This window comes from Leishmania infantum, chromosome 22 (assembly GCF_000002875.2).
Source record: "Leishmania infantum JPCM5 genome chromosome 22".
Taxonomy (NCBI): Eukaryota; Euglenozoa; class Kinetoplastea; order Trypanosomatida; family Trypanosomatidae; genus Leishmania; species Leishmania infantum.
The window spans coordinates 12092-28119 of NC_009406.2; the positions used below are offsets into that span (position 1 = coordinate 12092).

A 16028-nucleotide genomic window follows, 5' to 3' on the forward strand; every position below is an offset into this window, starting at 1 on the left:
CGGCAACCGCCGCCGCCACTGGCGCACCTCAATAGCTTCACACCCCCCCCCGAAAGAAAGAGAAAACAACACGATCAACCAACGCGTGCCCTGGCGCGCGCGTTTGCCCTCCTTTCGCTTTCTCTGTCGTGAAGAGCAGAGCACAGGCGGGAGGGCACCCGCGCTTGGAAAACGTCACTGCTCCGACCCCCGTCAAACTCGAAATACGTCGATCGAGTGGAGGGTAGGGGTGCAATGTGGTGTGGTCAAGCGGCTTTGCGCGTGCGCGTGTTTTTCAGTTACGGTGAGTGCGAAGGGAGTGATGCTGTGCGCTCACTCTGCGGACGAAAGGAAAAAAAAAAGAGGTAGGCCAGTGTGAAGAGGTGCGGCATAAGAAACAAAAGGCTCGCAAATACAGATGGCGAGCGGGCGGCGCTCGTGGGCACAAGGAGTCACACGTGTGGGTGCACATGGCCAAAGCTGTCCGTGACGTTGACAGACGCTTCGTGTTGACAAGAGCTCCACTTCATACGGGGCCCAAGTGCAGGGCGTGCGAGAGGAAGAGGAGGCAGAACAGAAAAGGGTAAGACGTTTGCCTGTGTTTGTGTGGTGGTGATGCGTGTCTATCAGCCCCTCTCAAAAGACAGAGGGGGAGAAGTAGGGGAGAGAGGGGGGGTGGCTCACACACAGATACACACACACAGCAGCTCCGACGGTGCACGTGATAGACGTGTGATGTACTCCGTCTCCACCCGACGGCATACCGGAAGCTACGAGCAGGAAGAAAAGAACTACAATAGCAGTCTTTAACACGGAGTAGTACGGATGCGTCGCCGACCGCGTCGGGTGCGCGCACGCTGATTGCCGATGTTGCCTCATTCGCCGCCTTCCTCGTCTTCCTTGTCAAGCCGCCGTTGCAGTGCGCTCATCATGCGACGTCTTCCTTCGGTGGTTACGGTCGTGTCGACGCTAAGGGCCTCTGTCAGCCGCGCTATGGACTCCCCTGTGGGCTGCGGGAGATGGGAATCTGCGGCTTTAGAAGCGGTGGAGAAACTGCTCTCGCCGGAAGCCGGTACAAAGGAGTCGATGCGTTGCTGTGAGGAGAGAAATGGTGTGCGAAAGAGGTGCTGCAAACGAGCCGCTTTCTTGCTTCCCAGCCCTGCGATGCCCTCCCACTCCGACGCCTCACTCATCAGCGCATCGGCTATGCTGGTCTTTCGATTGGCGATGCGCACGACGTCGTTGCGCGTGACCACCTGCGGCGTTTGTGTGAGGGCATCGACGAGCACCGCCAGTGGCGCGTCCCCAACATGTGGACGCGCCGCCCCTGTGAACTCTAGGGACGTCACCGAGGACGCTGCGAGACTTGCCAGGTATTGCACTGCATCATCGAGCGACCACACAAGGATGAGTCCGCACTGCTGCGCCACTCCGCACTCCAGATTCAGCCACGAGAGTCTCTCGAGTGAGACTTCGACACCACTATCCATGCGAACCATGAGAATCACTGGCTGCGTCCCACATCGCTGGCGCGCCTCCTGCAAGCGGAGCACCAGCGATGCTTGATCGCGCTGTATTTCCGCGCTGTGCGCGTCACAGTACAACACTGACGACGCCCCACTGGCGAAGTCGCAGTGCTGCAGCTCCTCGTTCACCTCCACACGCACGCCGCGGCGCTGCCGCAGTGCCTGGGTCACCTCGTGGTGCACCCACCGTGAGCCCACAGAAATCATGTGTTTGCTCATGAGCCTGCGCTGCGGCACTAGGCGCAGGGAGTCGCGGAGTACCGTGGCAGAGCAGTCAAGAAAAAACAAAAAAAACAAGGGCAAAGACGGGGCAGAGGACGCAGTCGCGCACGTAACACGCATGCGAAGCACGCGCGACAGCTGGCCAGGTGTTTCGGTCCCCCTTGCCGGTGTGCACGCCAGCGAACAATGGCCCTGCGAAAAGAGCACGTCACAAGTGCCACACAAGCCAAGATTAGACGCGGAAAGGAATGGGGGACGTGAAGAGTGAGGCGATGGCGGCGGCGGTAGAAGAAAGGGAAGAGCAAGCCGTGCATGCATGCGTGCGTGGCTGCGTTGGCCGGGCGTGAGCAGGCAAGCTCAGTAGACATGGCAGCGGCGGCGCATATTCGAGGCAAGGGGTGCCGGCGAAGGGGCGCTGCGTTTGCTCGAATCGCCTTCCTCGATACCCTTTTTCATAGCAGCAGTCTCCTCGCTAAATGCGGTTAACATGCTCCCGACCCCCTCACTCCCTGGGACTTGTGTTGCAGTGAAATGACGCTGCGGATATGCGTGTGTTTCTTCTTTTGTGGTGGTGTGCCGACCCCCTGCACGCCCAATATGTTTGTGTATGTGTGTGTGTGTGTGCGTGCGAGCGACGGGAGCTGCCTACGCAGTCATGCAGAACTTTTCGAACGGTGGAGAGGCATGACTGCGGCGTGCGCGAAGGTCCAGACACCACACAGGAGACCCCGTCTAAGTGAGTCAGCTGGACAACTAGAACGAGCTCATCGAGGTGCGCGCTGCCGATCTCCGATGCGGACGCACACGAGGTACACAATTTTTCTTCTCAACGTCTCCATCTTGCCTTGGAACATACGTCGAGCTCCACGCTACCGGGCAGCCCACAGACCGCATCGCGCGGTGCCAAGCAGCCACAAACAAACCCATTACACCAAATGCGCCGAATCGGTCATCTGAGCACGGCTCCTGCGCCTTGAGCGCTACACACCCCTGCTTCGCAGGTCGCCTCCCAGCCGCTCCCCACGTGGTGCATCTCCAGGAGCGGCTCGGGCTCCCTACCAGTCGCGGGAGTGAGGGTCGGGCGAGATACCTTCGAGTCAAGCTGGTACTCTGCCACTCATGTGGATGGCGCAAACGAGTCCGCTGTCGAGAGTCTCTCGAACGCAACCTCATCCAGACCTGGACTGCCGACACTAGTAGTACGTCGCACTGACCTCCACACGACGTAGACACCTGACCCTGGCACCACCGGAAGTGCCGCGGCAGGTCGCAGAGATATGAGGGCTCCTTTGCATCTCACAACAGAAAGTGAGGTACTGGGCACTGATGCCACGCACGGAGGTGTGTGTCCCTCCACCGTCATCAGGGAGGTCGCGACACGGCGAGAGACAAGAATTGGCGAAGCTGACAACGGAGGTCCGATACAATACAAAGCCTAAGAAGTGATGTGCGTGGGGTGACGCATACCATGAGGCACCAGTGCATCCACCTCTCGCGCCCTCCAGGTCCAAGAGAGCAAGGGAGACAGCGCGAGTGTGGATGCGAGCCGTAGAGAGCCGCAGAGGTGCAACAGCATTTAAACCAATTCGCAGCGTGCCCATGCACACATGCACGCGCAAAGACACCCCAAAAGCATACATATCGTATGCCACAGGGGCAAAAATAATAAAAAAGGGCGCCGAGTAGTTAGATATTAAACAGTTATCGTATCTTCACCACGCTTTTGCGCTCTGTAGCCCCTTGTGCCCCCACGGGCACGCATGGAAGGACGTTGGATGCCAAAGGGGGGGGGGGCGCGGCGGAGGCGAATGGCACGGAAGCGAACGCGCCGTGGCCGAATCACACAAGGGAGACGAGAAGTAGCGCGCATCCACAGAGATACCAAAGAAAGACGAGGAAATCACGTAAGCAGACAAGCCGTACCCAGCGGGTACGAGAGGAGGAGTGGGGGAGGGGGAGGATGGATAGAGGGCGGCATCCATTGGAGACGAACGAGGCAAGAGAGACAGGCCACTGCCTGCCGAATAGCATACAAGCTTTCACACACACGCACCCAGATAGAGAAGCGCAGGCGCGCCACCGAGTACGCGCTCTGCCCTTTGCCTTTTCTCTCTCTGTACAGCACCACCCGTTCACCATCACCATCACTCCCACACCTCCCCGCACGGCCGACGAGCATGTTGACACCGACTACTGCGCCGCGCAGCCGGTCTGCGGACCCTCATTCTCCTCCTCCGCCTCTTCGTCCTTCTTGATCTCCTCCTCTAAGACGGACAAGTCCTCTCGGGTGACGTAGCAGACATCGCCGGCCTCATTGTCCGCAGCCACGTCGACACTCTTCGGTGGCGGCAGCGCTTCGCGGAGCAGCTGCAGTTGCCCTGCCTCGATGCGATCGGGGTACTTGACGTTGAACTCAATGATGAGGTTACCAAACCTGTTGGCCTGCTTGTGCAACGGCATACCCTCGCCGATGACGCACTTGACATCGCCGGGCTTCGTTATAGTCCCACGCGCTTGCCTCACCACCAGCTCGCGACCGTCAAGGTGGGTGAACTTGAACTGAAAGCCGCAGAGAGCCTCCGCAAGGGAGAGGTGGCGCTGCATGTGCAAGTCACAGTCCTCGCGGGTGAAGACGTCATGCTTCACCTGCTGCAGCACCACGACAAAGTCGCCGGCGCGCTCCACCCCCAGCTCTTCGTCGGCCATCCGCGGAAAGGTGATTCGCTGACGGTGCGCCATACCCTTCTCCACGACCACCTGCACCGAGGCGTCCACCTCTACTGTTTTGTTGCCCGAGCAGCGACCGCAGCGGTTGCGTGGGTCGATGTGCTCGCCGGAGCCCTGGCACGCGTCGCAAACCACCTGCATCTGCTGCACCATCATACCCATCTGTCTCACCATCACACGCGAGCCGCTGCCACGGCATACTGGGCACATATTGCCGCCCCGTGGCAGGCTTCTTCTCTTGGAGCCGGTACCTTTGCAATCGGGGCACATCACCGTACGCTTGCGTTCTATCTGCACCATCTTGCCATTGTAAAGGTCTTCGAGGGTGACAGGTAAGGCGTAAGCCGCATCGCGACCGCGTCGACTGCGCTGTACTCGTCCGCCGCGACCGCCGCCGAAGCCGCCCATGCCGCCGTTGAGCATGGCGTTCAGCATATCATCCATGCCTCCTCCGAACATTGTGCCACTAAATTCTAGGAAAGACACACAACGGGGAATGAATCGAGACGGGGAGGGCAGGGCAAAGAAAATAACAATAAAAAAAAGAGGCCAATAAGATCACTTCACGTAAGCACGCATACACACAGAGGCACACGCACGCATACACACCTGCGCGTTCGATGAGGCGGGGAGGGGAGGCGCCAAAGAGCGAATGGGAAAAAAAAAGAAAGGACGAAAGAGAGGAGAGGTGTGAGGCCACAGGAAAACGGCAGTCGTGCACGACAGCATCATCGCAGGAAAGAGGCGGGCGGAGGAGGAGACAGGAGGTGAAGGCGGCGAGGGACAGAGGGAGAGTAGCGGCGGGATGCTATTACTGTGCATCAACACATGCCGGAGACAGTACAGCCCGCCTCATCCACCCAGACAATGACGGTGTGGTTGGCGTTGATGGCTTGATTAGAAAAGGTGAGAGTAACACACAGAGAGACCCAGTCGCACGCTCAGCCGTCACCCTGCGTTTACCAGTCGCTGCAGTTTCGAGCGATTACTGACTTTTAATGTTCGTGTTGCATCTGTGACAAAACCTGCATCTTCTCTTCTTTAGCAGCCTCCTCGCCGCCGCCCCCCCCCCTCGACGGATCACGTGATGAGGAGCGGAGAAGAGGTGCTCGAGAGACCGCACCGGCCCAACGACAGCGCCACTGCAGAGCGAGAAAACCCCTCTTCCGCTTCAGTCAGAGCATCTGCCTTGTTTTCTCTCCGCCGTTCCGAAGCTGCACTGTTTCGCCTTTGTCTTTTCAAAGACAAATAGCCGATAGAGTCCCACCGCGGCTTGCTCGCTGGGCGAGAGCGGGCAGTCTACGACGTCGCCGTCGTTGTGGCGTTTGCGGCGCTGCTCCAGCGTCATCGCTTTGCCAGCCTCTGTGTCCTTGTGCTGGCCATAATAGTGGATGAAGTTGTCCTCAAGCACGAGCTTGAGCTGGTGCTCCGCGCAGAGTGCTACGAAGGCGTCCCACGGCACCACGTACTCCGTCATGTCCTTCACACTGCGCTCTACCGTCGCCGTGTACGGTACCCCAAAAGACAGCGCGGCAGGCTCGAAGTTTGCGGACTGCAGCTGCGCAAACGCTTCAGCGCCGAAGCGCACACCGTACACGTCGTTGCCAAATTCGGCGCCGTGTTCCTTGGCGCGGTAAAGGAGCTCTACATCGCTCACGGTGGTGCCGACAAAGCGGCCGTGCGGCACCAACGAGTCCGCGATGGCCTTGACAAAGTACCGCATGCTCTCCTTCGACCGACACCCGTAGTGCATCGAGAACTGGCACGAGGTGAGCTGGAATGGCCCCCGCTTCAATAGGTCCTCGCGCAGTCCGGAGGCCGCGTCGAAAGCGTCGTGCACAGCAAAGAACGCCGGGAACCCCTTCTGCTTTCCGTTGGCCACCTTCACGCTCTGTCCCTCGGATGTGCTGTAGCGGGCGGCCGCCTCCGCAACGCACTCGACCGAGGCGTCCGTCATGAAGAGAAAGGCAGGGCGGATGTGCTGCCACTTGAGCAGGTCGCCACCACGACCGCAGCAGAGATCCAACACATGTAGCTTTGCCAGTGGCTTGAGCGTGCGCCGGATGGCCGCTGCCATTGTAGTGAGCAGCACAGATTTCACCCAGTTGTTGAAGCGGCGAAGGTCACTGCGCTCTTCATTCGCCAGCTCCTTCGCGACAGTGCCGTAGTGCCTGCTCGTCTGCTGAGTTGCTTCGGAGCTGGGCGGGCGGCTTAACACCAGCGGCGCGTCCCTCTTCCGCTCCAATAGAGTCGCCGCCTCCGGCGCCGTGCGGTGCCGCAGGAGCCAGTCAAGGTGCTCGATGACGTTGTCGAAGATGGCTTCCTTGTTGTTCCCGCGGGGGTCGGCGTGTATGATCTCCCAGTAGCCACTGTCGCCGTCGTAGAAGGCGTCGACAACGTAGTCCGACCACGCATAGCACCCGCCAGCGTTCGCGAGCTGAATGTAAAGCACTTCCTCGAGACTCGGCACGGGTGTGTCGTCGCGGATGCCGGGGTGGTAGCCGAGCCCGATGCAGTCGCGTATCTTGCGAAGAGGAAAGGGCAGCGGATACATGACTGTCTTGTTTGTGTTGTTTGTGTAGGCGATGAGGTAAAGCTCTGCGTTTCCGCGACTCTCGCGAATGGCGCGCAGCGCTAACTTGGCCGTAACGCACTTCTCGGCCTCGGCTGCGTCCAAGGCGCTCGAGACCGTCTCGAGTGCCTTGAACAGGGTACCGACGCGTGCGCGGGCCGCAGACTCGAGGGCGTCGGCTTGCCCCTTCGCTTTCTCCGCGTCCACCTGCAGTAGCTCGAGCAGGTGGGGAAGGGAGATGTTCTCCACGAGACTCTCGTACACCGAGATGGCGGTGATGATGGAATTGGCGCCGAGTTTGTCAGGTCTTAGGCGCTGGATGTACCACCGCTGCGTTGCCTCATCGTAGGCGCACTCGGCTACGACGGCCGCGTCCACCGGCATTTCGAAGCCGTGCGGGTTCAGGATGTGCATCGGCTTGCGCAACCGCCAGTGCCCCGCCACGTCTTCGCGATGACCGTAGTTCTTCTTGACGAAAAACAGAGACACGGTGTACATGTCCGGCTGTTTGTCAGACGCCTGGAGAAGCCAGTCGATGGACAGAAGGTGCTGCCATTTCCACTTTAGCTGCACGCTGCTGGAGCCCACAACCACAGGGAACTCGTCTGGGGTGAAGATGAGGCCATCGTTTTCCGTCGGGCCGTGAGGACCGTCGTAGAGGAAGCACTGTGACTCGGCGCTGTAGCGAAGCTTTGCCAGACAGGCACCAATGTCAGCCAGTGCCCACATGTCCTTGACGTACCAGGATACGTAGCCGCATTCATCGGTGGTGACGGGCAACGCGCATGTGTGCACCACCGCCTTGAGCGCGTCGTATCGCTCCACCATGGAGCGCTTTGCCATGTTCACCAAGACATTGTCGGCTGCTCCCGCGTAAGCGAAGAGGTCGAAAGCCCCAAGTACCAAGCGAGGCACGGCAGGCGAGGAAGTCGCAGACCGGTGCACCGACATGAGCTCCGCATCCAGCACAAAGGTGTGGTACTGGAGAGTCGTGTGATCATCCATGAAGAGGTAAGCGGCGTCAAGCGAGCGGTCCACTGCGTAGGCGAAATGACGTCCACGCCGGTGGCGGCGCAACGTCACCAATGCGGACGGCGAGGCGTCATCCGCGGCAGTCGCCACTCTCAGCGTAAAACACTCCGACTCGCACGGCTCGAGAGCGGAGAACAGCTCGAGTGTGCAGCTCCGCCCTCCAAGGGAGAGGGTCTCGCGAAAGGCGGCGTCTTCGCCCTGACCGGCATACCGGCGCAGCGCACGGCGTGCGCGCTCCAACGCCAAGACGCTTGCGAGATGAGAGAGATTCACCGATGCCGAGACGGCGTCGGCTGCACTGTCCGCCACCCATGCGGGAAAACGAGGCGCCCACATGGAAACCACCACTACGCGAATACCGTCGCTCTTCTCCGTGACCGTGTACCCATGCTGACGCAGGCGAGCGGTGTCTTTCTTGCAGAGAGGCGTGCACATCGGGCCGGGGAACTCTGCGTCGTTAGGATTGAGCGTCACGTTGGCGTGGCGCAGGACGCACTGCAGCATGTCCGCACACAGTGGTGACGCGTCGCTGAGCATTCCCTCCAGCGCGGCCTCCACGTCAGGCATCTGTGCGTCAGAGACGTCGGCTTCGCCATCGGCGTGGACGGCATTATACCACGCATCATTTGCGTGACAACACCATCTATGGTGCGGCTCGTCCTTGCTTGCCTCGCTTAATGCCTTGAGGCTTTGCAGCTGCATGTGGAGCTGAAAGGAGAGTGAAGTGCTGCTCTAGAAGGCGTGATCACGACACGAAAAAGGGTTGAGGACAGGTTGACGTCCAACAGTGTGACCTCGTGCGCTTTCTCCACCTATTATTCCCAGTAAGCGTGCGCCGCTGCTGAGGCGTGCTACGGACGGGCCCCCGCCTTCCGCTCCGGATCGGCGTGTAGGTAGGGAGTGCGGAGAGCTACAGTGGGAAAACAATAACGACCTGATCGGACGATGTCAGGCGTACGCCGTGTGTGTGCGGTGTGGCGCAGTGAGCACAGAGGGGTCAGAGAGGCGGGGGTCGGGGAACGAGGAGGAAGGTACGTCGCCACTGGATGGGCAACAGGCAAAGCGGGGGTGGGGTGGGGTGGGAGTGAGCGACGATGGCGGTCGTGTGCAGCGCTACGTTGCTTAGCAACGCTATATTCTCCTGGATTGCGCTTCTGTTCTCGAGAAGGTGACGTGAAGTGCTTCATGGTGCCCCAGTGCAGCGCCTTTCTTCGGTTGCACGGAAACGGCATGCCACGTTACAACATTCCGCCAAGGACACACCAACCTACTGGAGGGGAGGGAGAGAAGGGGGCGAAGAGCAGTGCAAGGGCCGCAGCCATCAAGGTACGTGACGCGCGCCGCGGACACGTTTGTGTGTCTGACTTCCGTCGCTTCTTTTCTTCTTTTTTTTTACTCTGAGTGGCTGTTTTTTTTTCCAGTAAAAGATGGAGGGGGGAGAAGGAGACCGAAAAAAATTAGGAAGACGACGGGGAGCGCGTTGCGGCCGGAGTGTCAGCGAAACTCATTGCTATTTCCCGCGTCTTCTCACCGAGCGCGTAGCGCATCCCCCCCCCCAACAAAGCCATTATACACAAACAGCAAGTGAAACAGAAACGAAAAGAAGACATGGCGAATAACACACGGCCGTTGACAGCCGATTGCGTGGCCTTGCACAAGCTATGCGGCACACTTTTCCTCTCCCTCCCTCACCTCGCACGATACCGCGGAGACTACAGAGGCGCTTTCCGATTATCCTATCGTACTTCGCAGCGAGTGCGGTTCTCCACTCACGCATGCGCTTCAACTCAGGGCTGAAACGCAGCCACGCGGGTGCGCGCAAGTGAATGGGATGGAGTGAGGGGGGACGGAGTGCGGGAGAGCCACAGCGAGGAAGCGGAATAGCGGAATTGTTGTTGTGCTCCAGTGTAACCAAGCGCGTCCACGCGGGCGGTAGGAACAGAGGGAGAGAGGAACGAAGGCGCGAAAGTGTTCGCAGTACGCTTCCCATACCACGCCAACTCATACCCGCTCATCGCGTACACACCCGTGGGTGGACACATGAAACAGAGAACGAAAAGCAAGATGTGTAAAAGAAAGCGCGTAACAGCAACAACGCGCAGAGGAACCCATTAATGGAGAAGGACACAACACGCAAACGAAGGGGGGGAGGACAGCAACAACGCACACTCGCATGCGCACATACCCATGAAAAAGGTGAAAGGCGGGGAATGGGGTGGGATCAAAGAAGTGCGTAGAAGCCACGCGAAGAGTAACGTCGTCGACCCAAAGGACGAGTGTGAGTGGAGACATGGGGGAGATGTATTCGGCAGCGAGAGAGAGAGACGAGACCAGCATCCGCACTAGGGCACGTGCATCCAGGCACAGCCCCTCACGCCCACCCTCGTACGGTGCTAGACCAGTGGTGTGGTGTAGAGAGTAAAGAGGGAGGCGACTGGTAGTCGGCGACTCGCACACACAGCAGGTGGAGAGAGGCCCCGTCAATACACAAGCCCATGAGGTAGGAAAGCAGCGAAAAGCAACAACAAAAAATGAATGTCAACGTTGGTGCCTCACGTAGCATCACGACGCATCGAGGTGTGCGCGATGTCTCGCAAGGGAGCGCAAAAACAAAACGGAGAAGCCCAACGACACTGAATGCCCGCCGGAGCTGCTGCTCGCTTATAGTCGTTGCTTGACGTTTTCTCGTTTCCCTGAATCTGTGCTGTGAAAAGAGAGAGGGGGAAATCCACCGCCACGCGCTGAACCAAGAAGACAAGCAAACATATGACTGTATGCGAACACACGCACCTGCATATGCAAGGGGCGAAAGGTTGAAGATGAAAGACGGCTGAGGGAGTGGCGCAAAGAGATCCGCATGACGTCGAGACACGAGAGGGGCACTGCAAAGGCGCGGACCTCTTCTACGGGAACCCTCACGGTGAGGAAAAAGAAAGAAACGAGGACACAGAAAGAAAAAAAAAAGACAGAGACAATGAAGCGACGGGAGGTTCTGTGCGGATGCCTGAAGCCATTGCGAGCCACTTGACAGGAGAAGCACACGCTGCGACATCCACCACAATCGCAAAGAAGCACACAGGGAAACAAGCAACAAAAAGAAAGATACAGAGGAACAGGAGTTTTTTTGTTGCGCTTCCAGGTGCGATGCACACAAACACACACATGCACTGACACACGCTCACCAACACAAGCGAGGCGCAGATATGGAAGGCCGAAGGGAGAAGCTACAAAGGAAAGAACGGAGGAGGGAAAGAGGGCATGAGTGCAGGCTTGACATCCGCGGGGTTCCTCTCGTGCTCAGTGCGACGCGGTCCGAGAGAGAGCACATACACAGACGCACACATTCCAGACACAGAGGACCCAAACAGCCGCATTGGTCAAAGAACTCGGAGGGAGTTTGTAGTGGTTTCTTGTTGTTTGGTGCCGCGGCCTCTTCGGCTTCGGCATGTATCCGCATAGGCAACGCGTCACAGGCGCGCGCGCACCGGTTCACATTCGCCACGTCGCCACAAATCCAGATACATGCTTCCTTCTCGCGTATGCGAAGAGAGGGAGGGGGCGGAGGTACACGGCGGATCGGAACAACAACAAAAGAGCGTCAGCAATGCGAAGCAATGATTCGAAAAACACCAGCAAAAAAAAGTGAAAAGACAAGGTTGGTAGCAGAACAAGAGTGAGGAGAATACGCGCAGGAAAGCTGCTCACTGGCTGCTTTATGCAGTTTTCAGATGGTATCGTGTCGCAAGCATGGAGCAACGTGTCGTGAGAGCTCTGCACCGTTCCTTCGGCGGCCCCTCTCTTGCTGCGGACTCCCTTTCTTGTTTGTCTCTTCCTTCCACTTCTCTACGTGCATTGGCGATAGAGTCAAACGGAGTAGAAAAGGCGAAAAGGGGGAAAAATGGCAAAGTAGTTGTGATGGGCGACAGTAACCGAACAGAGATGATGTGATGTGGTTGCACTGGGTTATTGTTACCCCTCACGGGACACCCAGCTACATAGGGGAACGCCCGTGCACATAAACACAAAGGCGCACCGTCAGTCACACTCACTCATGCACCAACTTGGGCGCTTAGTGTGCATGCGTGTGCGCGCGGGGGGATCATAAATAGAAACAAGATAAGAGAGAGGAATAGAGAGCCAGGAGAATCACAAACAGCGCACAAACAACACACAAAAAGCAAACCAACAAGGAATGAGACTGAGGGAGGGACGGAGGGAAGGGGGGGGGAGATGCGAGGGTATGATGCGACGGCAGAGAAAAGAGAAATACATCTCTCTACAAATCGTGTGCGTGTGCTAAAAAGAACATACGCTTCTGTTTAGTGATGACTGCTTCGCGAGAGCTATCCGAAGAGGGTTGGGTGGATGCAAAAGAAAGAAGAACCACGCCCAACAAAAGCTGCAGAACGCATAAAGTTACGGATCGCCCAGCGCAAGGATCAGAATCCATATGGTTTCCGCGTGGTAGATCTCCGAAAGGCCGCCAGCGTGGGCTCTATGCATGGCGATGGAGAGAAGCCTCCTCCACGCCACAGAATCGGCGACAGCGGCAGCAGCACGGAAACGCACACCCACACAGCTGACAAACGGACAATGCCAAACGGCAAGCCAGCAAGCGGAGGCTGACAAGCACGAGAACACACACACACACACAAACACGCAGAGGCGCTGAAGAAATCAGTAGAAACGACCCCCCCCTGATAGATAGAGAGGGCCAGCAGCTATTCTGCCATTCTTGCAGCGCTAGCACCGCTCCGTTGTTACCGTTTTTTTTTTCCTCCACCTGCGCGTTTACACTTCGCGGAGTCATCACTTTTTCGCCATTCCGTGCACCATTTTGGAACGTGACAGAGAGCCACTGCTCAGCGGTGCGCTCCGAGTTCGTCAGTTCCCTACTTCTGCGCTGTAGCATACGTGCTCTGTTTGAAAACAGGGCACGCATGCTATCGCTTTTCTCATCTCGACGAATGCATCAAGAAGCGGCGCAGGTTACCACCCGTCATCGCGGTTCGATCTACATAAAGTAAAGCGTTCAGCGACGACATTACAACAGCGTTCTTGTGTCTCTCCTTTTTTTGCTTTCGATTGAGATAAGGGCTCTGCGGCGGGCGGGGCCGAGGGTGCGGATAGAGGAAGGCGTTGGCGTGGGGGCAGGGTGGCCCGATTGCGCACATGCGGGATGATGTGGGCAGTGGCCAGCGCCGTGTTCACGAGGACAGCGCAAAAGAAAACTATACACATCGACGGCGCTTTGCTGGCGATTGATAGCGCGGGTGGGGGAAGGGAGAGGGTGGCCCCCTCGGGCCACGGATGCTTGTTTTGCTCAAGATGAACCAGCGCGCATCAAGCCTTCGCGCGCCACGGCTTTACGTTCTGTTTTACTTCGTAGGGAAGATAGCGACAGTAACAAGCTGTGAAATGAGAGCTACAGCAGGCCGCTATACGTGCGTCTGTATTTTTTTCGTTTTTCCATCCGCTGCTACTCGAAAGATCGAGGTTGGGCTTGGAGTAGAGAGAGGGTGGGGGGGGGTGGCAGGAAGAAGAGAAGAAAGACAGAATAATTGAGAGACGAAAAGCACATTAGGTGGCTAGATGTGTGTGTGTGTGTGTGTACGAAGGCCAGTTGTCACCCCTCCTCGATGGGCGGGAGAGGGAGAGGGGGAGAATGGCAACGAGCGCGGAAGGAGAAAATGAGCGCAAGAAAAAAGAGACGCACACACAATTACGCTTACGTAGTACAAAGACAAGCACACAAATACGTAGAAAAAAAGGTTAGCACGAACACTGACAAATCGTAGGAAGAGAGACGGAGAAAGGGAGGGGGGAGGGAAAAGGTCGAGGAGGGTGCGGAAGAGGCGAACGCAATCATCATCACCTTCATTATGAGACTCGCTTCCGTCCGCGCGGGAAGAAACCAACACGAAGAGCAGCGAAAAAAAAATCTGGAACGGGGAAGAGAAGATGGGAAGCATAAAAGGCAGAGAGAGAGAGAGCGCGCAAGAGCAATCTCACAAGCACTGGCCGTAAAGAGAAAACGAAAGAGAGGAGCCACACGCTGATGTGCGTGCGTGCGTGCGGGGCAACACATCGAGCGAGTGAAAAAAATGGACAAGCGACAATGAGGCGAGCAAGCAGAAAAAAGAGGGAGAGAGGGGAGGGGGCATCAACTAGTGTCTTTCCATTGCCGAACATGTGGCTAATTTCAAGGAAGGGCTGCTGGGAGAGATACGGGGACGAGTGCAAGGGCGCAGGGAGTAGACAAGAGCAGCAGTGATAGAGGCAGATGGAAACACTCTAAGAAAGACACACACACACACAAACACACAGAACGACATATGAATGGCGTGCGCACAGCTCCAAATCTTCGGAAAGTGGAGAGACTATGAGAGAGGAAGAGAGAGACGCACACGCACACACACACACGGAAGTGAAGAGGAGCGTGGAGGAAGATCAGCAACAAGCGTCACACGGCACCGACAAAGACGCAGTACTCCCTCGGAGGTTCCATGGGGGATAAGGGGAATTCCCAAAACGAATCACATGAAAGGCGAAGACGACAGAGGGAAACCCGAAGACGACTAGCCATCACAACATGAGCGAGAAGTAAAGAGAGACTCGCGACAGAGATGCCCGCCGTATCGCGTTTCGGTTCTCTGCTGTGTTTCGTCGCCATCCTTGGTGCGATTTCCTTATTGAGATGTCGGCGTCACGGATTAGGGAAGCGTGAGGCCGGGGGAGCAGGGCGCGTAGCGCAGACTGCAGCTTAGTTGCTGCCCCTCCGCTGGTTGTAGGCCAGCGAAAAGAGAGGAAACGAAGAGCGAAGCAGGGAAGAGAGGAGAGCGACGCTCAAGACAAGCGTCGTGAAAAAAAAAAACGAAGGCGAGCGCTAACACGTCAAAACAAAGAAAAGAGCACACAAAGAGAAGAAAAAAAACAAGAACAGTGGCGAGCCTACATCAGTGAAAGCAGCGGGGAAGGAGTACTGCGCACGACCACTTGCTGCTGATTTCGAGTAGCTGTACACAAGTTGACGCGTGCATGGACACAAGCTCACACACATGCAAGCCTACACACAAACAGAGAGCGACACATATACCCTTCTCTCTGCACTACAATGTCCTCCAGCTTATATTTTTTCCACATGTCCGACGTGCTGCTTCTCCCCGCTTCATTTCCGCATCGCTCAGTCCCTCTCTCACAGTTCCTTCGCCCCGTCAGAAGCACGCACACACGCACGCACCCCCCGGCGCACAACACATACACATACAAAAAAAAACGGACTTTCTGAGAAGAAACACGAAAGGGGTGGGGTGTGGTGGTGAGAGGGGAAAGAAGACAACGCCGAAACAAGTGTGACCACCACGCAGTGAGAGAGAGACGCAAAAGCAAACGGAAAGATAAAGATTCCTCTGCCTTCACGAGCATGAGAGTGGAGAGAAGAGATGAGGGAGGGAGGGGGGCTTGTGGAGCTGCAGGGCTCCATCCCATGGTTCTAACCCGATGTGGGCGATATCACAAGCGTGTTGGACAGCGCCCAGTAGGCCAAACGGATTTGTGTATGCCACTCTTACCGAATTGCTAATTATCATTTTGATGACTTCTATGCAAACACAGGGCCCACCCTTCCTTATCCATCATGTCTCACGCGTTGACTTACATGATGGGGGCTGCTGGTCGCAGGGCGAGACTGATTTGAGCCCACAGACAAGGTCGTAGAACAGGTTGACCTCCTTTTCCCCACAAAGAAGTAACGGAGACCCTCGTGCCAGAGGGCAGGATACTGTTGCCGACAGAGGGAAACAGAAGTAAGTTCCTAAAGCTTCGTGACTTCGGTGTGCGAGAGCCCAAAACGGAAGAAACGAAAAAAAAAACAACTCTCTCTCGACGCTACCCCTCCAAGACCAGCGTTTTCCTTTTGTTCAGTGGGGATGGAGCTGATCTCACTTACCAGCGGCGGGGAGAGGAGTTGA

At 57.2% G+C, this 16028-nt stretch overlaps 3 protein-coding genes across 3 annotated transcripts; all 3 read right to left on the minus strand.

Moving 5' to 3' along the window:
- Nucleotides 1-854: 854 nt before the first annotated feature.
- Nucleotides 855-2045, minus strand: LINJ_22_0008 (conserved hypothetical protein; the record flags this gene model as incomplete). Its single annotated transcript, XM_003392440.1, has 1 exon — nucleotides 855-2045. The coding sequence occupies one exon, from the start codon at nucleotides 2043-2045 to the stop codon at nucleotides 855-857; it is 1191 nt and encodes a 396-aa protein (XP_003392488.1).
- Nucleotides 2046-3917: 1872 nt separating this feature from the next.
- On the minus strand, nucleotides 3918-4913 carry LINJ_22_0009 (putative heat shock protein DNAJ; the record flags this gene model as incomplete). Its single annotated transcript, XM_003392441.1, has 1 exon — nucleotides 3918-4913. One exon carries the CDS (start codon nucleotides 4911-4913, stop codon nucleotides 3918-3920), a length of 996 nt encoding a protein of 331 aa, XP_003392489.1.
- Nucleotides 4914-5625: 712 nt separating this feature from the next.
- Nucleotides 5626-8760, minus strand: LINJ_22_0011 (mRNA cap methyltransferase-like protein; the record flags this gene model as incomplete). Its single annotated transcript, XM_003392442.1, has 1 exon — nucleotides 5626-8760. One exon carries the CDS (start codon nucleotides 8758-8760, stop codon nucleotides 5626-5628), a length of 3135 nt encoding a protein of 1044 aa, XP_003392490.1.
- Between the last annotated feature and the right edge of the window lie 7268 nt (nucleotides 8761-16028).